General features: G+C 47.3%; 1 protein-coding gene and 2 long non-coding RNA genes across 5 annotated transcripts in view; 1 reads left to right on the top strand and 2 right to left on the bottom strand.

Annotated features, from left to right (window-relative positions):
* ALDH1A3 (aldehyde dehydrogenase 1 family member A3) overlaps positions 1-4,393 on the bottom strand; it is a 35,061-nt gene extending 30,668 nt beyond the window's left edge. Inside the window, exons 1-2 of the mRNA XM_064669183.1 lie at positions 4,247-4,393; positions 757-861 (exon numbers count right to left, since the gene is read on the bottom strand). Coding sequence (XP_064525253.1) covers positions 757-861; positions 4,247-4,348 — 207 coding nt within the window. The 5' untranslated portion in view covers positions 4,349-4,393. The remainder of the gene's footprint in view (positions 1-756; positions 862-4,246) is intronic.
* Positions 4,394-4,657: 264 nt separating this feature from the next.
* Positions 4,658-13,943, top strand: LOC135421029 (uncharacterized). Of its 3 annotated transcripts, none has more exons than XR_010433836.1 (3): positions 4,658-5,704; positions 6,473-8,325; positions 9,495-13,943. It is a non-coding gene; the product is annotated as an uncharacterized LOC135421029 (long non-coding RNA). The 3 variants fall into 3 exon arrangements; XR_010433837.1 differs by having other exon boundaries at positions 6,473-9,399; XR_010433835.1 differs by having other exon boundaries at positions 6,473-13,943.
* A 2,912-nt stretch (positions 13,944-16,855) lies between these two features.
* Positions 16,856-20,420, bottom strand: LOC135421030 (uncharacterized). The gene is made up of 2 exons (XR_010433838.1): positions 18,009-20,420; positions 16,856-17,043 (listed from the first exon to the last, which is right to left on the bottom strand). It is a non-coding gene; the product is annotated as an uncharacterized LOC135421030 (long non-coding RNA).
* Positions 20,421-25,518: the final 5,098 nt, after the last annotated feature.

The following is a 25,518-nucleotide window of genomic DNA, read 5'->3' as shown; positions in this document are numbered from 1 at the left end:
CAGCTCTTGGGCCAGCCCTCTTCCATAGGTCAGACCAGTTGGCCCCTACGTTTTGGACAAAAAGTGTCACAGTTGATTGTTCCTCACCTCAAACTGTTACAAATCCTCTTACAGCCCAGGCTGATCTACAGCAAACCAGGGCCAGCCAAGGACTGCTAGAGCTCTTGAGATACTGGTTTGGTTTTAACTGGGAGTTGCCACATTTGTGCAGGAGGCCAGAACCCACAATACCAGTTGGAAAAGCAGCACCACATCTCCAGCAGTAAGCGGTCAGTGTTTGCACGACTGACCTCAAATCCCCCCAGGCACTCAGGTTATTTGCTGACTATGTTTATAAAGAGACAAGTTTCAGTTCGGTGTGTCCAACATGCTGCTGTGCAGCTGGTGTATAAACCACTCCCAACACAAGGCCCAAGTCCTGTCAGGGATGTGCATACACCATCATTACTGTTTCCTCAGGCTGGCTGCTCCCTTCCAGTCCATCCCACAAGAATGATGCTCAATCTCATTCCTCTGACAGTGCTCAGCAGCCAGTTCCTACCAGGGAAAGTGCCTCTGACGAGTTGGACAGGATTGATCCCACCCAGCCCATGTAATTCTTGAGCAGCACATTCAGTGCCCCAGACCTTCAAATCAGTCTGGCCAGATGGATGTTGTTGTTAAAAGCCAGCTTTTCCCCTGTGTGCTTCCCTAGAAGCACTTCCAAAGAAGTGCTTTGGAAATTGTCTTCTGCACTGCTTTTCTAACAGCACTCACCTTATCTCCTTCCTCAATATCACAAATCTTCTCCAGCGTTGAAGGGTTGTAGGTGGGGAACTTCTTTCCACTTGTAGACTCGTGCCATTCATTGTTAATAAATATCTGAAGAGAGAGAGCAAGGGAAGCGGGATGGGCAGGAGAAAGAAAACACTGATGTAGACAAAAAAAACCCACAAGTGCTTTTCAAAGGCCCCAAAGCTCTGATTTCCATTGGTGGCGAGTCAAGTGCGCTCAGTCTGTCTGCCAGGGAGATTGTAATACAGAAGCATTTATCCAAACTTTGTGCACCCAGTTGGTTTTGAGCAAGAGGAAGGCAGAGGATAGGGCTCACACAACACACCATCATGATCTGGCAATGAGAAACAGGTGAGTTTTGAAATACATCTCCATGGGAACACCAAGCAGACACCAAGAGAAGCTTGCATGGTTCAAGCAAAAGGAGCCCCTTGTTACATGTCAGTGCACAATATTCCTTGGCCGTTTGTATCCTCCCTGAGCTACTTCCACATCTTGCTCCCCCCTCTGGCAGCACCCAGAGGAGGGTGGGGACTGGCTCAGTTCTACCCCACCATGCCTTGTCACAGGCTGGATCAAGCCTCCCACGTCACTTGGAGTCATCTGTGACAAGATTTAAGTGTTTCAAAATATTGCATTTCCAGAGTAAGAACAAACAGTCCCAGCGTTGCGTAACTGAAAATGCATTAAATACTGGAGTGTTGTTACTCACTGTAAACAGAACATGAATACCTATATACAATTAATTGATTCAACATGCATCTTATCCACGCTGTGATCTAACTTGGCAGTGTTATATTTTATAAATATACTTCAAGTAAGATTAGATGAAGTAATCTTTATTAGTAGCCTGCTAGTGGCTGTAAGCTAGTACTTTTTTTTGGAAGTCATCCACATTTGCAATCTTGTTTATGAGTCTCTACACACCACCAGGAGATTAATGTTGCATCTCTTACATTCGGAATTCCCACTGCTTTGGGTCATAATTTTCTTTCCTTGGGCAGTTTTTTCTTCCTGAAAGGGCTTTTTTCTTACTATTTCTTCACAAAGCATGCAAAATGTAACTGGTGTAGAAGCTGCACAGTTGGACCCACCTGTTTCACACAGGCCAAGAAAAAGACCATTTTGCCAAAGATGTTGCCAAGGGAAGTCACAAGAAAAGATACTATGTTAGAAATATTAACTCCAGCTTAAGACACCAATGCTCCTGAACTACCTTTGTTATCCAAGTGCTCCATTTTAACATTCACACATTTTAAATTCAGTTTTTCTTCGTTTCACTAATGAAGAAGAGTCACATTATAAATACGAGAGATATGACTGTAAAATTAAAGCATCAGGTATATGCTCATAAACTGAGGACTGGGGAAGGACACTGTCTTTCCTTCACATTCAACATGAATTCTGTGGGAAAATGATGTTCCTACAAGTAGTAAAACACGAGAGTGACAGGATCAGACTGTTTTAAATGTAACATATACACTGGCATCATTCTGGGAATTGCACCACATATCCCGAGTCTTTGGTGCCAGGAGTTGAAATCAAATCGAATAATTTATCATCTGTTCATGCTGCATACCCAGGATTTGAGACAAGGAACTGTGGACAGATCACTTCCATCACACATCCATGACAAGCACTAAGCTGCTTTATAAGAAAGATCTTTGTTGAAAATTTTTTCCTCTCCCCCAACCCCATAACTGGTAGAACCAAAAATAAAAATCTCCTCTAAGCAGAGGAAAACACGCTGTCAGCTGTAAACATCTGGTGAAACTCAGAGCTTGTACAAAACCCCTCGAAGTTTTATGAAAATTGACTGCTGCTCATTATTTACTCAGATGCACCAGCAGCATCAGATCAAACATCAAACTCCCCCTTTTAATTTACATTGGTTTCCACTTTTAAGAGACTACCTTGTTACTTCCAGCACACAGAGTCTCTGGCAAAACTCTGGAGAACAAAACTGCATGTATTAAAACACACACGGCTGCAGGATAAGATCCCTAAGGAGTGTTTAAAAGTGTTCACAACAATAAAAATAACAAAAACCAGAACATTTGGATGTTTAGGAAGAACTCGAATGGCCGTGTCCATTTTGGACGCGGGAAAGAGCTGTTTGTGCAGCATTACGCCATTCTGCAATCAGCAGCTGCAGATCCAATTTGCTGCTAAATGACAAGTTTATCTCACAAATAAAGGGCAGATAAACTTGGGATGTTAAAAATTAATCTAGTCCAGTGATTACTACTAATTGCTAATCTGTTTCACTACTTTGGATGCATAATTCAAATCAACACCTCGCCAGACAAGCTATTGCTGTTTACTTCTTCTCACTGCAAGGGAATAATCTTCAAATTCTCCTTTTTTTTTTTTTTTTTTTAAATACTTAACACAAAAATGCAACAGTAACACACTAATTCAGCCCCTCCAGTTCTTTTAGTCCAGCCACAAAGCTGAAATTACGGCAGTTGAGGCTCCTCAGCAGCATAACCAGCCGGGACATTTTCCTCACTGCGCAAGGCAGAGGGTCAGGCTGTTGTGGAACAAAAAGCGACCCAGCGATCGCAGAGCTACAGCTGAGCTGGGAGCAGGGATTTCTGCAGCCCTGCTCAGCTCCACGCCAGCCTCACCTCTGAGGGATGGAGTTATCGAGCTCAGGAGCCTTTGGTTTAATCCAAAAGGTCAGGAGCAACCATTTAAAGGGAAGCTCAATGAAGAGCGGAGAGGTGAGGGTTTGCGTGGGCTCGATGCCTGACTCCTCATCCCACAGAGAGGCCATAGAGGAGCTCTGTTGGGACAGAGAGAGTCACCAACAAGACTCACATGAACACCACTTCTAGAGCTGCAGGATGGCTCCAGTCTCATGGCAAAGCTCTTCCATAAGGCCCAGTCCTGCTGGACACTGGTCCTTCTCGAGGCTTGCCAGAACCCAAATCCACCCCTGGCACTGAGCCCCCTCCCAGCAGAGGAGCTGCAGACCGGGACAAGGACAGTTGAACACAACTCCAACAAGCAGCTTCCTGAGGGATAAACCCCCCTCCTCACCCTGCCCGGGCTCACCCCATCCAAATCGGATTGCACTGAGCACCACTGCAGGGCTGGAGGCGTTCAACAGTGGGTTGGGATGGAAGACGGTGTCAGGCACCACAGGAGCACAGAGCACCTGGGGCAGCACAACAGCTTCAGCGGGGTCATTTTATTTAAAAAAAAAAAAAAAAAAAAAAGTTTAGTTTTTGGGGTTTAGGGATTGGGGCAACAGCTGCTCCATTGGAAATGCCACTGTCACCTGCTCGTTCAACCTCAAATCCCCATAAACCTACTGTCTCAGGCACCAGGAAGAACAAAAGAATTTAAGAAAAACAACACCGAGGGTGAAAACTCTGTATTAAAAACCTAACACCTCACCGCCACCGGGACTCCACCAAGCCCCGGCCCCGCCGCCCACCTCCCCACGGCTGGCGAGCGGGCTCACCTTGGTGTACTTCACCTCCAGGCTGCGCAGGGGCCGCGGCAGCGGCGGCGGCACTTTCCTGTCGGGCTGCCCGTTCTCCACGGCGCCGTTGAGGGCGGCCATGGCCGCGCCGTCGAGCCCGCGCGCCGTCTGCCCGCTGACAGTGCCCGCGCCGCCTTAAGAGCGCCGCGTGCGCCGCCCGCCCGCCCCCCATTGGCCGCCGCCCCCGCCCCGCGCCCCGCCCCGCCCCGGCCCCTCGCGCGGCCGCAGGTGACGGGCGGCGCCGCCCCGCCGAGGCAGCGCGGCCGCCGCGCGGGGAACGGGGGCGCCCGCGCGCCGCGCGCGCGACAGCGGGAACCCCTCAGGGCTGTCAAAGGGCTCCCCTCAGGGTCCCTCGCGGTTGTCAAAGGGCTCCCCTCAGGGTCCCTCACGGCTGTCAAAGGGCTCCCCTCAGGGTCCCTCGCGGTTGTCAAAGGGCTTACAAAGGGCTCCCCTTTGCTCCCCTCAGGGTCCCAAAGGGCTCCCTCGAGACTTCCAAAGGGCTCCCCTCAGCGTTTCCACAGGGTCCCAAAGGGCTCCCCAAAGGGCTTCCACAGGGCTTCCCTCAGTCCCAAAGGGTTCCCCAAACGGCTTCCCACAGAGTCCTTTGCAGCTCCCCAAAAGGTTTCCAAAGAATTTCCGAAGGGTCTGCAAGGGCTCCCAGAGGGCTTCTGCAGGGCTCTGACATTGCTCCCTCGGGGCTCTCCACAGGATCTCTTGGGGCTCCCACAGGGCTCCTTTTGGGGAGCAGAGCAGCCACCATGGCTTCTCCTAAAGTGTGGCAGCGGGATGGGTCTGGGGAGGAAGGGCCCTCTCTGCTGCCTTCGCATCCCACTCAAATGCACCCAGAAGTCAGTCACGGGAGGACCGTTGTAGGCTCTCCATGGGAATACCACCACCCTCCCCAGGCACGGTGTTGGACTGTCCAGACAGTTCTCCCCTAAGTTGTCATGTTACACCCTCTACCTCCAGAACAAGGGCCTTTCTCTGCTCTTCCTGGTGCCCTGACATCCTCACCCCAACCTGCTACACCCCATCCTTCACACAGAGCCTCTGGAGAGGTTCCCAGGACTGATAGTAAGAGAAGAACATTACATCAAATGTCTGACGTGCAACGTCTGACAGCATCCTGTGTGTGTACAGGAGTCTGGGACCAGTTTGACCACCCCAATCTGACTATTCCATTTGAAGGACTTCAGCCCGCCAGGGCAGAACCAGGGCCTTCCACAGAAATGTCTTACACTGATAACCAACATATTTGTGTCCCACCCAGCCAATCTCCAGTGTGGTGTTCATAGTAGCATACTTGGAACGTCGAGAAAGATGCTGTCTTTCGAGAAGTCCTACAGGATATGGAACATGTCTGAAGTGACAGATCTAGGCTCTGCGCCTGAACAAGTTCATCATGTATTGCTTAACTTCATTCTGAATAAAATATGTGTAAGTCTCTGCAGGCTGGGGGCCAGGACACTAGGAGCACCCTTACACCCCCACACACATGGAAGATAATACAACATATTTTCCATATAACAAGTGGCAAGATGCCAGAAGTTATCTTACAAAATGTTTCACAGAATCGGTAATCCCCAGCAATAGTCAGCACTTTGCTGTTAGAATACTCAAAAATACTCGGCGCTTCCAAAGGCAGATAGCCTGTGATATCACAGTGGCGTAGAGCTAGTGCTGATTCAGAAGGGAAAGTACCCTGCTGAATCAAACCCTGCTCCCTGCAGCGCGATGTCCTTGGAGGTCGTCTGCCCAGATTAAAACCTATCTGGTGATGATTGGTGCAGAAATGTTCCTTCCATTTTTAACTACTGCTATTTCTCACAAAAGCATCAAAGAATCCCTTAAACAAATACCAACATGTTCCTAGTCCCAATGAAGAGGAGTTTGGATTCAAGCTATGCTTAGGTGTAATCTGTACGAGGTGACTGAGAGGATGTGCAAGTCGAAGTCTGAGATGGAAAATATTTCTCTCTGTTATCTCTGGAAAAGATGTGGCCACTGATCCATTTTAGGGCTTATGACAGTTACCAGATTGGCAACAGAACTTCTTTGGGCCTCTAGTAACTCACCATTTCTATTTTTACCAGAATGCATCACAACCCTATAGGCAACAATTTGATAGTTCAAAGGAGCAAATCATTACAGAGATGACACATTATTAATAGAATTTATCCATTTCTATCTGTATTTTGCCTAAAGAAACCCTCAGCTGAAGTGGAAAATACTCTTGCAATAAGAAGACAAAATATCTGGATGAGGAGAAGGATGAATAAGAAGTTCCGGGACAAGCAGCGACTAAAGAGTCATTCCAGTGGGCCGTCTCATGTGAAATGACCTTGTTTCTTATCTCTCATGAGGAAGATTTTATACAGGACTTTGCTGGGAAAACTATTGCTCCTTTGAGTCAATGTTGGTGCAGTATGAGATATATCTAAGGCAGAAATTCCATATACAGGGTTCGGGGATGTGTAAGACCTTTAAAAGGTTGTCCGAAGCTAATGAATGGTGAGTCAGTGACATATGAAAGAGCTGAAATAATAAACTTTAACTGATATATGTAGCGTGTGCAATGCTTCCACCAGTAGTGTCACAAGGAGAGTAGTGAAATGTTTCATTGTCAAAGAGTTTTGTGGACACTGACTGGTCTCTTGTTAGGCAAACTCAATCCTGTCATAAACGGGAACTCCACCAACCAAGGAAAGATGTGTCTTTTGTCACTGGTGCTTATACCAGGTCCACAGAGGTGGAAATACTCACATCTCCAGACTGCTGAGTGGGAGATGCCCTAAAAGCAACAATAGAGCCCTGATAAGAACAAATGCAAGACATTTCACATTCATTCCCGTGCTCCTAGAGGGCCATGCCACCACTCAGATAGAAGCACTGAAAAAATGGGATTTACCTGAGTTTGCAGCAGTTGATAAATGTGTCAGAAACAAGAGGAAAAGCATCTGCTGATGAAAGGTCACATTACTACTGAGTCACCCTGTTGTTTTCTCCTGTTGCAGAGATCTCTGCAGTATGTGTCCTTAACCTGCTGAAGGGATGGTGATGGCTGTGAACTCCTTGGAGCTGTGCTGCTCTGCAGAGCTGTATCTCACATAAGTTCCTAAACTGAGTAGACAGGGTGTCCTCTTCCATCCAGAAAAAAGATTGCCTTCCCTCTGTTGGATCAGACACATACACTCCTAAATCTGATGCCATTAATGAGACCTGACCACGGTTCCCTGTGCTGGTCTGTCTCTCTGTGCCAAGGGCAATTACAGGACGTGTTCTTGCATCTGAGAGTGACTCTACAAGCTGATCAGTTGACAATTCAATGATTTTTTTGCATCTAGACCTCAGCCTGTGCTTCCAGTTGACCAGCAGTCCCTTTGCTGTGTAGAGCAGTTAACCTGGCACAGAGCCAAAGCTTATCCTGCTTATTTTCCATATACCCCGAAGCCCAAGCACACACAAACATAAATACGTGTGTGAAACAATATACTCTGAAAGGCTACTGAGGCTGTGCACTCCAGCATTCAACAGCCTGCAGTGTCCAGAGTTTGCCTGGTTTTCCTCATCCAGATGAACTGTAATTGAGTTATCCACACCCTTTTCCTACAGGCATCCCCTCACTCCACATTGGCAATGGTTGCTGCTCCTGAGGGAGCAGCTCCCCCCATGATTTATTCTCCTCTTGTTTAACGTGCAGCAATGGGGCTTTTTACTGCCTGTTATTCAAATTGGGCTTTGGGCACAAAATTATTCATTTCCGTGTGGTTTTTCCACAGTGCTCATGACAGCAGTGTCTGAGTGTTTCACATGCACCATTTCCTTTTCCAGCAATTCTGAGAGGATGCTGACCCTGTATTATCAGTGAGGAAAGAAGACAGGCAGCGATGAATTAAAGAAAGGGTCTTCATAATTCTGGATTCTCCATGTGAGTCACCTACAGCCCGAGAACTGTGATGACAGACACACAGAACTCAGCTCAGCTCCAGCAGTGATTGTACAACAAACTGGATCTAAAGATCTCCCACCTAAACACCCAGGCAAGGCAGAGCACGCAGGTGAGTGGGCATTGCTCTCCAGCGACTTTAATCTGAGAATTTTCTTAATTTTTGTAAACCTAATATTCCTGTAACTTTTTTTTCTGTGGGCAGTTTTCTTGGGTTTTAGTTCATTTTTCTCAGCAAACTTAAAATTCATAAATTTCATCACTGTTGAGCAAATTTTCCACGACATGGGTTGGCGGCAGAATGGATCGGTTTCAATTGTGACATGACTGGCATTTTATGGACTCCCTGGTAGCAGTAGTGACTGTTTAATTGATATGTAAAGGCAGTGAGATGTGCTTTGCCAGAGCATTTTGATTTGCTTTGTTTTCCCAAATATTTTCTGGCTGCGAAATAGTGATAACTGAAGTGCTGCCTTCAGTTGTGAAAGACATCACACCAAATTCTATACCAAGACAAGTCTATGCAGTTTATCAAAGTATACACGTGCAATTCAAAAGGATTTGAATTCAGAGAGGTGCCATAAAAAATCAAAATCAAAATCAAAATTAAAATAATCAGACTGTTCAGATGATACTTTGCAATTTGTATGCATTACATGAGTTTTTTTGAGTCAACCCAACCTTACTTGGGCTATTCTGATGCCTACAATCCCTCCCCATTGGTAGTAGTGGAGGAGGGTTGTAGGCATTGGATATGTATTGGAATTTGAAGCAGCCTTACCCTGTGAACTCAGCACTCTCCAGGAATTTGTATCACCCTTCTTGTGCCCTGTGGGTTAAAGCTTCCATTTTAACACATCTGAGGCTAAAGAAGACTTTCTTTCCCTGTTCCTCTCCACCTCCACAAATCCTGTCAATAAAGGTGAGGAGAAGTGATGTGAGACTCTGTGAGATGCGATTTGTGCAAACATTTGTAGTCCTAAACATGACCTCATGATGCAAACCAGGACTTTGGCGGCTCAAGAGAAAACACAGCCTTTTTACGTATTGCACTGTAATTACTTCATGAAGCAAAATCCTCAGTCAAATTAATTTTCTTCATGCATATCATAGGTACTAAACTGTGGCTGTGCACAAGGACTGGCTTTTCCTTTAGCTTGCCTGGCTCCAAAAGTAAATTGGAAAAGTAAGTGGCAGGGAAATAACAAACAGCTGAACGATTTGAAGCCTTTTCTATTAAAACAACGTCTATTTCCTCTCACCTTCACTTCTCCCTGCCAGGCCAAGCATTGGAAGATGAGGAGAGTGGGAGCAGGAACAGAAGCAAGTGCATGATAACCTACTAAGATAGTGTCTGTGCTGTGAAGTTCAAGGGCCCGTTTCCTTACAAACCACTCAGTGTGTCTGGCACCACGGAACTGATGGGAACCACTCCCTGCATTGATCCAGCCATGCAGACCTGAGGATTATTTGCCTACAAACAGCTATTGTTTGCAGGATTGGATAACTAAAAAAAAAACAAATATGTTTGTTTTCTCCACAGATCATGTTGCTTCCCACTTTCTCCTGATAAGACAGATCTGGGGCCAGTGCCCAGGTTTCCAAAGCCGCGGTTGTCCAGACAGGAATAGAGGAGCCTAAAATGTGCTTTCTTCTCCTGCTTCTTCCTCAGTGTCTCTTTGCTCTCACTCATCCTCGCATCTGTTCTGGGCCCAGTGCCCAACAGTTCTGCATTAACGCCTCAGTACACACAGGCTCGCACAGCTGAACAGTTTGCAATGCAACGTACCCGGTGCCGTCATGTCTTCCCGAATCAAGCTCCTGCAAACAATTTTTGTTTACGGGAAGAATCACTTGCCCTCATAATGCTACTTGTGAGCTGTGCCCAGCTGACTCGAGCCATTCCAGGTCTTCCCAGAGAAATGGTTTTGCAGAGCACAGTCACGAATCTAGGAAACACAGAACAGAGCAGGTAAACAAACATCTTTAAAGATGATCCTGTCTCAGACCTTGATCCTACAAACCCACACGGGCTTAATGTTAAGCATATGAGCAGTCCCAGATGACTTCAGCAGAGCTACTCGCATTCTCACAGAGCAGAGTTTGCCAGATCAGTCTTTATGTCTAATTGCAAAATAAAAGGCAACTCTCCCAGTTCTATCAACTGTAATGAATTGCTATTAACAGCACAATTTAAAATAGCCGTGGGGCAGATCCCTGGCAGACCCACTGGGGATAAAGGGATGTGGACTTGTTGCAACAGAACCTGGAAATACTTTTTCTTGGACAAAGCCCTGTGCCAGTCATATGAAACACTAACACTGATGAGGTTGTTTTTGTAGGCTTCGACCTGTGCAAAGCTTTTTTTTGTGGTTATTCTCTGCACAGTTCCTCCCTTTTCTACCTTCTGGGTTGAATTCTGCTGTTTGAACCAGAAGCTGGAAGCTCTGCTTGGGGGTACTTTCTATAAGGATTTGATGATGTTCCAACGTCCAAAGGTACCTTTACAAGTCAAAGTGGGAAAAAAAACAGACCACGGCCCCTGTCCACCAGGCTTTTGGCACCAGGTCAGCATCCACGACCCTGGGCTGCGCGCGGGGTCCCATCCGTGTCCCCTCGGGTGAGCACAATAGGCGACATTGTGTCCCGTCGCTTCCACTAACGGCGAGGCGGGGGGACAGGCGAATCTGGGGGCACAGAGAGCAAAACCCACCCATGCCTGTTAATGAAGGGCCAGCCCCGGGCCCTCATTAGGAGCCCGCCGGGCCGTGCCCCGGCCCCGCCGCCCGCCAGTGCCGGGGCCGAGCGCGGAGCGGCCGCCGCGCTCAGCGGGCGCGGAAGGTGGCGCGGCCCCTCCGGGCTGGCGTTTGCACCTGGGGCTGCCGCGGTTTAATGGACTTTAACACATGCAAACAAGAGCTTTTGTGTGCGGGCACAAAGGCTGCCCCGGCGCGGGGCTCTCCCCAACACTGCCGCATTGTTTCCCCTCCGCTGCTTCTTGTCACCCTCCTTGTCAGAGTTTAATGAGGACAACGAGGTTTCGCAGGCTCATTTCGCACTTCAGCAACTTTCTAACACTTCCCTAACGAGGGAGAAGGGGCCGGAGCGATCGGGGGCGCAGGGGAGGAGCCGCCCCGGCAGAGACCCGCAGCCCCGGGGTCGGGGCAGGTGCGCCCGGGGTCGAGCCGGGATGCGGGACCGAGCCGGGATGCGGGGGCTCAGCCCCTTCCAGCCCACCTCCGGCATCTAGACGTGGCTCCATTTAAAAAAAAACGATTCGCCGAGTTTAAGCTCGGCCGGGGGTGTCCCCGGGGTGCTCGGAGGAGCAGCGATGCTGCCGGGGAGGCGGTGGCCGCTGGCACCGCGGTGGCAGCGGCAGGGACCGGCCCCGTGGCTCGGAGCGAGGCGCTTCCCCGGAGCAGGAAGTTTTCCCGGGATCAGGTAGCATTCCCCGGGCTCTCCGGGCCGGTGATCTGCAGTTTTCTCACCTCCCGCCGTCCCCGCCGAAGCCGAGCATCCCTCCCAGAGGCCAGGAGGGAGCGGGGTGGATGCTCGGCTCCTCTGCCCCCATCCCGGGGCAGTTTCTCCCCAGCCCGAGAGTGCGTTCTCCCGGCACCGCTCGGCGCGTTGCGCTGCTCCGGGGCAGGACGGGGGTTCGCGGGGACCGACGGGCGGGAGATGCCGAGCGGGGTCGGCAAAGCCGCCCGAAGTCCGCATTTGCACCGTTCAAAGCCCTCGAGGTGCTGTAACCGCTCTGGGCTTTGGGGAGGTGTCCCCCCACCCACCCAACGCAGCCATCCCCCCTGGGAAGGCTTTATTTCCCCCTCTCCAGCCAGCCAGCGGTCCCAGGCAGACCGTAGCTGCGGTTTTCGATGGAGATTTCGGGGAGGATTTGCCTTTAGCCTTTGAAAATCCTCCTCTCTGCCTCCTGTTCCCACGACCGAAATCTCCCCTCCACTTTTTTCCTTACTTCCCTCTCCTGTGCGTGTGAGAACTTTGGAAAGCTCGAGAAGTCGTTTAATGCAAAGGGATTTTAAAACACAGAAGTATGCGGTGAACGAAAAAAAAACAACAACACCCCAACCGCTTAATTAGATACTTACCGAAGGAGCCATTAGAGCCTGCTGGGTATAACACGGTTTATAAGTTCTCTGGCCACAAAGAAATTCAGTAATTACTATTTTTTCCTCCCTTACAATGGGATGGGTTAAGGACGGAGTGTGATAAAACTTAACTCTGTTCCCGGGGTTTTTGCAGATTAGTCTTTGGCATTCGCTGGTAAATACCAAGTGAATAGAGACTGTGTGACCACAGTCCCTTGAATTAGGGACAAACATTTCCTCTGTGCATTTTAAATAATGCTACTGCCAAATATTTTGTTACCAGAGATCATTATCCTTTTGAATGAAAACTCGAGGAGTAAAGGCATTGGTTTTGTCTTTGCTGGTGTGGAACAGACTATATGATATCTAGAACAGCAACAAGCTTTCACAAATTGCTATATGATTTCTACTGCCAGGTTCTGTGATATTGGATACGACATAAAAATAAAAAAGCCGGGCAGATAGACACAGAAACTCACAGAAACCACCTGTATATTTTGTTTCAAAGGGAAATCTCAGCTATTGTCTTACTGGCTCTGGTTCTGTTAGGCCTTGGATCTGCTTAATCTTTAAAGCTATTCAAACAAATTGAATGATACAAGGCAAGTCTTCTATAATTAATCCGGATTCTTGAATTTTGATACAAACTTTTATGTAACCGAGAAGTTTCTCCCTTTTCCTTGCAAAGACACTAAATAGACACTAAGTCCTTCTGTCAAGAGCGCTACCACAAACAAAGTTAAAAGGAACAAACCTGGAAATTTTCCCTTTGCGAGGAAGAAAGAGATGCAAACATAAAGTCATGGGAGAGCTAGTAGTGGTGCCTGGACAGAGACCAAGGTTTAAAGTGGCCCCTACGCTACAAACCGCAGGAACAGGGACACAGAAATGGTGGTTTGTCCCAGGCAAAGCTTCTGCAGGATGTTAATTTGCCTGTTTATCTGAACCTCACAAGGACTCAACGCTGGCACTCAAAGGTCTCATTTGAACCTTCTGAGATGTTTGTTCTTTCACTGCTCCAGTCCAAAGAAAATGAAAACGATGCCACAGGGTATGGAAGAACTTGTGACGTCCACGCTGAACTGCCACTGCGGATGATGAAGGTTCAGCTGTGGTCTGCTCCTTCTCACGTTATGCAATTTTCTCTTGGTATTTGGCAGAACTGCCCCAGAACAGATACTTTGCAGAGCTGTGCATCCTGCAATGAGGCATTGCTGAAATCCCCCAATGTATGACTCCCTTGTAGGAGTCAAAATTTTATCCAGGTTATGAGGAAAGGAAGAATTATGTTGTGGGTTTGGGGGTTTTTGGGGGAGGGGTTGTTGTTTGTTTGTTTTTTTTTATTTGGGCTGCCTCACCTGTGACTTCAGTGGAAAATCAATACACTGAGAAAGGTCTGTAGATCTGGACCTGCTAAATAACTCACAGGTTGCAGATACAGTTCCCCCTGAGGCCACTGGTAAAACACTCACAGACCCAGGATGGACTCAGCTTCCAGTTTACCCCACGGAACATCCACTGACAGCCTCTGCTTTCTGACTCTCAAGTTTTCCTCACCCTGTGCAGATTTTTCTTTTTGTCACGTAAATGCAGCAAAAGAATTAAAAACTTTTGATTTTGAAGTTGACATCTGTGGAAGTGATGGTTTATACAGTGCAGTGTATGGAAAAGCACCCTCTGCCTTCAGGGAATTACCTGATGGGCCAAATGAACTGGGTTTCCTTGAGTTTCTGAGCAGCTGTGGGTCTGACTGTCTTTTCACAGACACAAACAGAAGTAGTGCTGACTGTATGGACAGAGCAGAAAGCTGTGCCCAGGGTCACATCAGCTGCTGTGCAATCTTGTCCTCAGTCATATCAGGTGATTCCCTCTCTGCTGGATGTCCCACCCCTCATGCCAGGCAACAGTTCCACCTTGTACTCATCGAGGTGTAGTTTCAAACCCTGTGCCCAGGACACCAGTGCTCTGAGTCAGCCCTTCACCCCTCACATTACCAGCTTCTCCAGAACGGTGACGCCCAAGTCTTGTTCTCCATTCCCCACAGAGGTGTCACATCCTTGAGGTTGTCTAAAGACCATTTGGAGTGAGGCTGTTCCTTTTAGGATGGAAAAAGAAGGAAAATACAGACCAGACTAGTTTCCCCAGTCCCCACAAGAGGGGAACCACCCAGAGTTACCCATGCAATGGCTCAAAAGGATGTTTTTTGGGTGCCAGCAGCTCCCAGATGCTGCTGCCGATCCCGATGCCAATGCCACTGGCTCTTGTCACAGCTGCTCAGTGCGCCAGCCCGGAGAGGCCACTGCTGATAACACTCTCCAGGTGTTCAACCTGAGAACAAAGGCCCTTTTCAGTGGCTGCTGAGAAGGAAGAAGCCTCCTTGCTGGATGGAAAATGGCTTTCCTGCATGGCAATATTTGGTTACAGTACGATCTGTTACTTCAGAAGAAGCCCCGCAGAAGGGAAGGTAATTTGACTCGGGCATGTAAAAAACCATTGTGGGGGCTCTTGTCTGCCTCCTTCCTCTCCCCAAAGAACTGAAACAACATTGAGCTGTGATGTTTCATCCAAGCAAAGTAAAAGTGGAGTCTGGGATCATAATGTCTTGCTATGCCCATTGACATCAGGGTGAGCTGGTTCATCATCCTGGAGAAATCAGGCTCCCTGCAGAGTCCCAGTCACTTACCTGCCTGTTTAGCACAGAAATCAGTGTCTTCTGAGCACAAAACTGAGCTGAGAAAATCTATGTGCTGGTGAGAGTACAAGCCAGGGGAGGTTTTCCCTCAATCCGTGGACCTGAATTTCAGTGCTTGTGTTGGAACATCTTAATCAAACATTTCCACAGCAAAACTCGCACTGTTTGCACAGGATACCCGGAAGATAATTTGGTCCTGAGGGTGAGGGTGAGGAGGTGGGTCTGGGTATATTTGGGTTTATTTCCCAATGAGATTAGCCTTGGTCCATGCACTCTGTGTACTCTGGCACTGGAGGGATTTCCATGAGGTGGTGTGCGACCACCGACCGCAGCCGTCTAGAGGTGGCGCATTCTCCCTTTCCCACACAACCAGCTGCCAAGGGAAGGAGCATCCCTTGTACAAGCACTGCCGTGATGTTGTCCATATATTTTCAAAACCAGCACCAGCTGAAGGCTTTCGTGCTCTCCTACAGCCCTCCAGGGTTATAATCTCCATGAGATAATCCCAGGATGTTCCTTCACCATGTTCAGTCTGCCCCTACATTATCCCCACACCCTGTAAGCTGTTCTTCACCCAGTGGGGAGGTGGTGCCCTCTGATATGCAGGAGGTGACTTATCTGAAATTATTTTGCCCACTTCCTTCAGATAGAAGTGAGAAGGACAATCCAAGGAAACACTGAGGAGGCATTTCCCATCTCTGAAAGAAAACCAGAGGGATGCTGTGCTCACCCCAAATGGACATGCTTAATGGAAGAGCAAGAACATGAAACTTCTTTTAAAATATCTGCCATTCTTACATAAATTATCTATACATAAAGCTGAACATCTCCTTTTAATTAAGCAGAAGGACAGTAGCTTAGACATTGCACTTTTCAATCAAGCAGTACTATTTCCTATTAAAAAATAAGCTTCCTTAATTCTTGCAGTACACTAGCTAACATCTATACAAACAATGGGATTTGGCTGACTACAGTTAAATATATTTGATTACTTCCCTTTTATCTAGTTCTAGGTTTACTGTACTTTTCCTTGGATGGCAAATAAGAAGCTCTTTTCTTCTAAGTGACAGCAGGGAAAAGAATCAGGTTGCTAATTTACCTGAGACCCAGGAGTGTGTAATGATAGATGTGTGCTGGAAACTACAGAGTGGGCTTTCTAATTTTGGGGGGAGGAGAGAGGGAAAGCGTGAGATTCGTTAATCTTTCAAATTGATGTTGCCTTTGCTGATGGACTTTTGTGGTTGTAATTACACACACATCAGGAAACAAATGCAGTGAGGAGGAGAGCTGACAGGAAGCTGGGATCTAAGGAAATGTGCCATACAGGAAACAATTAAAATGGGAAATCACCGTTCTCCAGGCAAACAAGGACACAACATGCTCGCGGGTACTCACGGGATCTCTCTCAAAGCAAAGGTTACACTTACCTGTAGTGGTTTAAGAACACACATATGGTCCAGGAGCAGCTTGGTTAAATAATCAGAAATCCCTGTGTGGATGCTCAGACCAACAGACCTGCAGAGCTTCCAAGGGCACGTGTCGCCTGGGTCCTTCCACGGAGCCTCTCCGTCAAAGTCTTCTTGGAGAGATGTGAAGGAAAGGGGCAGGTGGGGAGGGAGAAGGGAGCATGGACTGCAGGCAGGCAAGAAGGGTTGCACCTATGGTTTAGGTTTTTTTCAAAATTAGTTTTCTGCCCAAGGGAAAGCAAAACCCCGTGCATGCCCACATTCCCATGATGGCCAGATAAAATGGGCTAAAGCATGAACAGCTTTGGGTGAAAAGTTATTCTCTAGATGGGAAAAGGAATCTGAGCCCAAGTTAAGTTTGCAGTGAAGATCTGCTGTCAGTCTGACTTAGGAAATGTTTATTTCCTCCTCTCCTGGAATTCCTTTGCCTTCTGGAATCCTGTGAGCAGGTCAAGTTCAAGCCAGGCTTTCCCCTGGAGAGGCACATTCACACCAGCCAGGAGAGGAGCTGTGCTGGAGAGTGAGGATGAGTCACAACATAGGTGAGTGCTAGAGACAGTTCAGGTGATCTGAAGCAAAATCATATAATTTTTTAAAAGATTTTAATACTCTAATAAATTATATATTCTTTTTGTTCCCTAGAAGATTCAACTTACTGGTTCTTCCCCAGTTCTACTTTAACTTATTCAGATATAAAGTTGGTTATACAGAAAAGCAGAAAGATGCCATAATTCCCTGTAGGCATGTTTGTGTGTATTCTGCATTTCCAGCAGGCCCTAAAACATCTACAGGATCACCAAGCAAGCAGATTTTGTCTGTCTTTGTTGTTTCATAGAAAAAAATCCTATCATGACTTTCAAGTAGAAAAAAAAAATTAGAGAAATAATAACATGACCCAACTGCGAAAATATTTTTTTTCATGAACTATACCAATGAATTGGAAATGCAAGTAGTAAAATGAATTGCCAAAAGTATCAAATATATGCTTTCAATAACTTTTTTTTTTTTTGTTACCTAGTAAAATATTTTCCTGGAGAAGGGTTGTTAAACCCCTTGGTGCAATATAAAGGTGCAGTGATGTATTGTCTCAGAAGTGGTTTAATGGAGTTTTGGGGTTCCATTTTTTTGTACATATTTTCAACACACGCGGTGCGTGATCAATTTGGATTTATAAAATACTCTATATTTCTTTTTAAGCAATGATCTTAACTTTTAAAGAATGCTGCTTAGTTGGGAGAGCATGTGTGTGTGTTTGCATTTTGGCAAGGCAGCAAATCACATACGATATTTATGTCATTTGAGAAAAGTATTTTGTGCGTTTGCCAAAACCAGCCCTTTCTAAGAACCTAAAGGTATTTGATCTGCCCTAAAACACAGTTTTAGAGGAGGATTAGGTGTGCAGGAGCAGTGAGCAGAGGGAAGGTCTGTCCGATCTCTGTGGTGTGAAAGGGCAAGATTTTAGACAAACAAGCCAGATCCTGTTTCAGTTCAACCTCTTTGACTCTGTTTTTGTGAAAATCAGTTTCAGACTTACCTGTGGCTTTGCTGCCAGTGAGCTGGACTTTTGCAACAAGTTTAGTGATCCACTGTGGCATTGGGTAGAAGAAGTCTGATGCCAGCTCTCCTGCCCCAGCTCCTGTGAACAGCCCAGGGAGGTCAATTATTAAATGTGCAGAGCAACGATGGCAAAAGGATGGTGTCTTGTGTTACACCAGTGAATCCCCCTCGGGACTGACCCACTTCAGCCATTTAACTGGGCAAAACCAACCAGGAGCTGAGTGTTTGGAGACAGGGAAAACGTGGGGGTTGTACGATCATGATTTAGCCGTGCCCCGGTCGCTGTTCCTCCTGCTTCCTTTATCACAGAATCATGCAATATGCTGAGTTAGAAGGGACTCACAAAGATCATCGAAGTTCTACTCCTTACCCCTGATGTGACAAGGATCAGGATCTGTCCTTGGTCACCTGATATCAGCTGCTGCTGATTTGTTTCAGAAGTGAAAGCCCAGTGCCCTGCTCACACCCCAGCTGGCCGTGCAGACCCGCTGCACTGACATCTTTGTGCCAAATCCAACGATATAACCTTTCATCCAGAGAATTTCTCCATTCCCCCTCCCTTCTCTTTTTGCTTTATCTCTTCCTTCTATCTTCAGCCTGTCGGGACTTTCACATACCTGCAGCTGACAGCTAAGAGATCAGGAACTTTGATGTTGTAAGGGATATTTTATCTCGGGTAATTCTCACCAATTCCTACCTTATTGTGTAGGATATCCAAGGACTCCGAGAGTGAGCAACGCCTTTGTCTGGTAAGATCAGAGCAATTTGCAAGCTTTTCTGGGAACAAGGTCCAATAAAGGGACTTTAGAGATATAATCTGTCAACCCCATTGAGCAGCACTGTGACAGCAGCCTCAGGATTATTGACAGTTTAAGCATCACCTAGGACAGAACAAGGCTGGGGGTTTGAAGCTACTTGCAGTAAGATTGTTTGCTGAGGAAGCAGAAGAAAGCCTTTATACCCAAATTCACCAAGTTTTTATCTGATTTCTCCCTCACGCAAACAATAGACCCTGCAGGGAGCTGCTGCTTTTTGGTAGGAGTCTGGGGGGAAAAAAACCACTCTTGGAGGTGCAACCACCTCTAATTCACAAAGTTGACCTGATTTTGGGGCTCTAATTTCAAAGGGTCACCTGGTAGAGCCAATCCTGAGCCTGCAGCCACTGGGAGGAGGGTGAACTGCCACTCCAGTGCCCCAGACTGGTGAGTTTGTCACCTGTGCTGTGTGGCTTTGGCATCACATGCAGCTGTGAGGACATGCAAAGCCTTTTCTGTTGCCAGCCCTGTGGTAAGCACCCTGTGGGGCAGTGGTAGCAAAGGTTGTGATGCTCTGAGCTCTATTCCTTTAAACCTCTTCATTCCTGATGAGTCACATTGAGCTGGTAGAGGTTTTACCTTAGATCAGCCGTTCATCATTTCTTCAAGCAGCTGTGGCATGGAGGTCCCTAGGAAGTGTCTGATGGGAAATGCTCAGCAGTCTGTCCTCTGTTGCCTTCACTACCCACGAGCTGGCTCACTTCAGCAGGGTTTCACTGTCATGTTTCCTCACCATATTTGATTTTTGAGGATTTTCACCATCACTCAACATATTTCTGAACCATTGTTTTCCCTTTCTGGGCAAACATTTGCTTATTTTATTTGCAAGGACTTCTTTTTCAGTAAACACCCAGGCCTTACATCTTTATGAACATACTAGCAAAGACCCCAGCTCACCTTCAGCGGCCACAGCTTGATCTCTCCCAGCAGTAATTTTGGGATAACACCTTTCTGCAGAGGCAAGGAACAGTCCTGGATCCATCCACTCCGGTCTCTATCCCTACCCTTGTTTCCTTAGTCATCAGGCTGATATTAATTTGCACTCCTGGTAGGTGTTGAAGCTTCCTGAGTAATTGATCTCTGCTGGTTGATGATCAGACATGTCAGTGTCTGAGTGCCAACTTGCAATCAAGCCTTGGATTGCTCCCCAAGTTCCTTTTCTCTTGCTGCTCACTAAAACCTTTCTCATCCTTCACACCACGTTCTCTTCCCTCCTCAAGGATGTTGCTGTTCATCCAGCATTTTGAAGCCAACACTTTGTGACCTTGGGGTAGAAATCCTGTGGCTCAGTGGCAGCTCCACAGAACGAGGTGTAGCCCAAACACAAATGATCTCAGCAGTGTGCTTTTTTTGGGTTTCCAACAAAATGCTGAACTCTGTACAAAAGAGGAAGCAATTTGCAGGTAACCCTTTTCCAGCCCCTCCACTACACCTCAAAATCACATGTCAAAAATGCTTTTGCTGATGGCAGAAGAGCCTCACCCAGGCAGAGCTGTGCCAACAACAGCAGCAACAGGCAGTGAGCAGGGCAGGCAGATATCCATCCCTCCAGCTGGAGCAAAGGGGCTGCCAGCAGCTGGACACCAGAGGAGAGAGTGCTGTGACTGCTGGCAGAGGCTGAGGCTGCTCCTGAGGTTGCACCCAGGATTGCATGGGAGCAAATTTCACCATTTCAGTGTCTCCCCCTGCCCTAGGCCAGTTTATTCCTGTAACAGGTGTCCTGGGGAAAGCAGATGGCAGGAGGCAGCAGGAGCAGCTGTGGGTGGTATAAGAGGACAATCCTGCCAGCCCACGCTGGACATGGATCTTGTGGATCTCAGCTCCTGCCACCGAGGGCAGAGCAGTGCTGGGCCCCAGGAGTGAGGCTCTGGCCGTGCCTCCGAGCACCCGACACTCGACAGGAGGCCCTTGCAACAGCTCCAGTGCGTTTCCTCAGTAATGAATTCCGACTTGTTTTCCCAAATCTCCTCATAATGACTCAGTCTGAATCTAATGATGCAATCCTGAAGGGAATCATTAGCTCCCAGCTAGGAGGGTCGGCCACTCTCCAGCTCCAGCCCACGTGGCTGCTGACTGGGGTGTTGTGTCGTGCAGCTCTACATACCCGTCCCGGCGCGTGCCAGCTCCTGGGTGGATGTTCTTTCTAGGGATACCTCACCCCATCCACCCCATCATGGCTCATGCCAGCACTTCCCTTCCAGTCACCAGGTTTGGGATAGAAAGGGTCAGCGTGTTTTCAGTCAGGTGAGATCACAGTGGTGGTGTTACCTCCTTGCTGAGCTGGCATTTGCAGTTCAGACCCTTCCTCCCTGCAGCTCAAGGACCAGATGGAGACGTGACTTGGGGGGAGATTTGCAGAGCAAACACCCTTTCTGCTGCCTGTCACTCATGTGGACAGAAAATCTGACCAAATCTCAGCAGAAAAAAACCAAAACAAACCAGAATTCTCCAGCCACCGCTGGCATCATGTCTACACTGGGTGACACATAAGAGGCATCACCACGCCAGATCCAGTCCCAAATTTAAAGATCTCCCACCAACAGCCTTTCCCACAACAGTCTGAAGCAAACTGTGCATGGGCTGCTGAAATGCCACTAATTCCACTTTCCACTTCAAACTCCATGACCCTGCTAAGGCAGAAGCCTGTCAGTGACAGCTTTACTGAGGGTCACACACTGATGTCATTTGTACATTTGTTCACTGAAGTTTGATTTTCCAGCTTGTGCTGCGATTCCAGCACAGGGTGTAAAATGATTTACTGCAGAGAGACAGTGGTGAGGCCAAGAGTAAACTCCAGGTATTGTTAGTCCCAGGATACTATGACAACCAAAGAGTGTTGGAAAACACTCCCTGCCACTGCCACACACTTCTATTTATCAACAAAACCAGATTTACTTTGTTTTAGTCTTAGCAAGACACTGTTTCACTGGAGACCACTTAAAATGAGATTTATCTTCCTTGGAATAACTACAGACTCTTGCATTTGTAATTCATTCCCCTCCTATTTCTAATCTCATTTCTATTGAATGCATTGTTTTTCTTTCCATTATTTATAAAATGAGATCATTAAAATGAATATTGGAACTCAACAGGTTTGGGGCAGAAAGAGACTTCCCTGCAGACGCATCCCAAACAGAATTCCTTGGATTGCTGCAGAGCCTTTTTCAGCTAAATAGCAGAGAAGAGCTAGTTTTATGCCACAATTCATGCCTCTGTTTTGACATTTTGGGGGGTCCCCACTCTGCTCCCAACCCAAGCAGTTACAAACCTCTTTCAAGTTCTTAAAAAGCAGCCATTTTTCATCTCAAGTGGGATGGGTGAAGCAGCTCCTGATGGAAAGAACTGGGAGGTCCTCAAGGATGCTCTGTAATGCAGGTTGTTATATGACCCTTGGGAATACACCAGTAGGTTCTGGATGCAAAGAAGAGATCTGTGGAGAAGGGTTTTAAGGGAATTCTTTTCTTCATTAAACTTCTACACTTAAAAATAGAGGAAAAAAGGAGCAAATTCTGATCTAAAAAATAAAGGAGAAGAAAGAGCAATTATCATCTAACCAGGCTTAAATCTGGAGTAAATCCACTGCAAACTACAGCTTTACTCTGGATTAGTACTGGTATAAATTAGTCTAGGAGCTGCAAATCCCAGCTCTCTCCTCATTCCCAAAAGACACAGCCGTGAAGGTCTAAGCATCTACAGTTATGTATTGCATGAAATATTTCCTGGCTGGGAAAATCTCATGGGACAATGATCAGGAACAAGATGGTGCAAATAATTAGTTCAATTGAAAGTAAAGGCACACTACTAAAAATAAAGAGATGAAAGTGGCTTTCCCTTTGCCAGTTTTAATACAAGCAATATTAGTAGCAGCTGCATTTCAACCCATTTTGCAGATAACTGTGAGGGGCATTCTGGAAGCTAAACAGTTTAATTGCACAGGCTACCCTTTAATTTAGGGTGGTGAGAATGATATGAAGGACTCATTAAACTGGGGCATTAACCATGGCAGAAAATAAAGTAGTTTCTTTGTTGGAGAAGATCTCACTGCCCTCCAATCACTACAGTAAATTGTTCCTGGGAACGGCGGCGGGGCAGGATGGGGAGATAGAGACACGTTGAGATAGAGGGAAGTGAATGAAAAATAATTGGTACAGTGCTCTGCAGATTGTATGTCACTGCAGACAGTTATTTAATAACTCTCCAATTATTGCTGCCAGCTGGGGTATATTAAGACACTGCAAGAAGCCAGGCCAAAATCCCCCAGGCACGACCGCTGACCTGGCCCTGCGCTTCCTTCCTCCCCGAGGATGAGGAGGGGGCACGCTGGGGGCAGGCTGTGGCTGCTGGGCAGCCCAGGGGGTGTGCTCCCCTTTTCCCAAGGGATTACAGAGCTTTGCCCATCCCTCTTGCCCCCAGTTCTAAAGATGAGGTGGTATAAAGCCAGTTTGGGTTCTCCCTCCCGCGGGACACAGGGCGACTCTGGGCAAGCGTTTCCTTCAGCTTAAGCGTAATTAAGTGTGGTGTGATGGGCAGTTCATTTAGCAGCAGCTCTGGTTTGAGTCAAGAGCATCTCCCCGTTGCCCCCGGAGCTGGCTCAGCTCTCACAGCTCTGGGCTTGTACTTACAAAGTCTGGGCAAGGTCCATCCTCTGTGGCTGGGGGACAGGAGCTCTCTGAACCATCTTGCCTTGTTTCTCCTCTCAGCAGGGATTTGGTGTTTGGAATGTTTTCCTTTCTTTGATTTCACTTTCCCCACTTTCTACCCACTGCAAAAACTCCACATCACCCAATTCATCAGTTTATTGGGTGATATCGAGTTGTGGAATCACTGAATGGTTTAGGTTGAGAGAGACCTTAAAGATCATCTCATTTCAACTCCTCTGCCCCAGGCAGGGACACCTTCTACTAGGCCAGGAGCTCATGAGCAAACCACAGTTGGCCACCAGACCAGAGATTGTGGCTGGTGGCCAACTAATATCAGAGTGGGCCAAAAGGAAGAGCCGAAGGCACTTCAAGCTTGGAGCGAGAGTCCAGTGGCCACTGTGACAGTGAAGCAGCCAGAGGGACAGTGGGGACCCACCAGGTATTTCTGCAGTGAGCTTCACAACCTTAGGGGCTGTCACTGAAGCTCTGAAGATCAGAGCCCCATGACTACACAGCCTTTCCATTTACTTAAGCACAACCTCAAATCCAACAGCCACCAAGATCTCTCTCTCAGAACCACAGAACAAAGCTTGACATGGTGAACCTCAAGGGCTCAAAAGCCCAGCTGGAAACTGAGAGCCCAAAATACACTGTCTGAGACCTGCTGCTGTTGGGCATCACCAACACCACAGCTTCACACAGGCCAGGTGACACCAGCCCAGTGGGGACAACTGGTGGGGCAGTCCCCAGGCCCTGGATGCCAGTCCCAAGGCGGGTGTGATGACAGAGTCACCTCACCCTTATTTCCCAACAAACAAAGCCCTTTTAACGACTCCTTCCCCAAGCTCAGGATTGGGTCCATAAAACAGAAACTGCACTTCAATACCAAATGAAAAACATGACTCACAGACTGTAATTCCTTTCTGCAAATACCAGAGGAGAATATTTCATTTGGCAAACAATCGAGCCTTACAGTTTAGAGCCCTTAATGTGATTAGGGACAGGTTCTGCAACACATTTGTAACTCCAGGTGATTTTGCTATATCTTTTTGGACTGTGACCAGACACAAAAAATGCCCTTTTGCTAGATTTGGATCCAACTAAAATTGAGGAGAATCAGATGTCGGTAAGACCTTTACAGTTTGATCTTTACCCAGGGGTATCACAACACGTTTCAGCTACGGGCTGTGTGGAGCATCTTTGCAATCTCAGGCTCTTGTTTGCATTAAGCCCATACCTCCTCTGATGAGTGATAACTCTTCTATAGCTCATCTTCAGTAAATGAGCACGTGCTTCTCCTCTGAGTTACTGTGATATGGGGAGGGAGAGAGTACAAATACTTCCACTGCCTCTATAGACACTACTTTGCTTCCTTTAAATCTTTGAGCACCCTGGTCTAGTGGAAGGTGTCCACTGTGGCAGAGTGGTTGGAACTGGGTGATCTTTAAGGTCCCTTCCAACCCAAACCATTCTGTGATTCTATGATTCCACAGTTCCTAAAGTGCTTCAGAAATACCAATCATTCTTAAAATGAGTTGAGACCAGGTACCCCCTCCAATTAGAAGAGCCCAACATTCAATCCAAAAAGCAAAAGCCCCAGCATTTTCCAGGATCAAACCGCTTCTGGGATATTTTCCAGTCTCACACTCTGTCTCTGCCAGTGTTTCTGCCTCAGCTACCAAAGGCTGGGCTGCAAACAAATTAAATTAAGAGCAAAATCTACAGGGGAAGGAGGTGGAAGGACAGCTCAGCAGAGAAAACCGACATTGTTCTGTACGTGCAGCTGAGAAACAAAAACAAGCCTGACCTTTACACTGTTGATAAGAAGAAAATCCCAAGTTTCTTGTTCGTGAGGACTCATGCACTGGCTTCACCAGCACTGGTGGTCGGGCTGTCCGTCACCTTCCTCACCTCTCATTAGGAATTTTTTGTGGAAGGAATGTCCATTGCTCAACCAGAAACTGGATCAACTCCTTAACCTCAACCAGCATCGTGGCAAGATGACACTATGGAATATTTATGGCATGATATT

Source organism: Pseudopipra pipra, chromosome 12 (genome assembly GCF_036250125.1).
Source record: "Pseudopipra pipra isolate bDixPip1 chromosome 12, bDixPip1.hap1, whole genome shotgun sequence".
Classification (NCBI taxonomy): Eukaryota; Metazoa; Chordata; class Aves; order Passeriformes; family Pipridae; genus Pseudopipra; species Pseudopipra pipra.
This window is presented reverse-complemented; position numbering and strand designations above follow the sequence as displayed.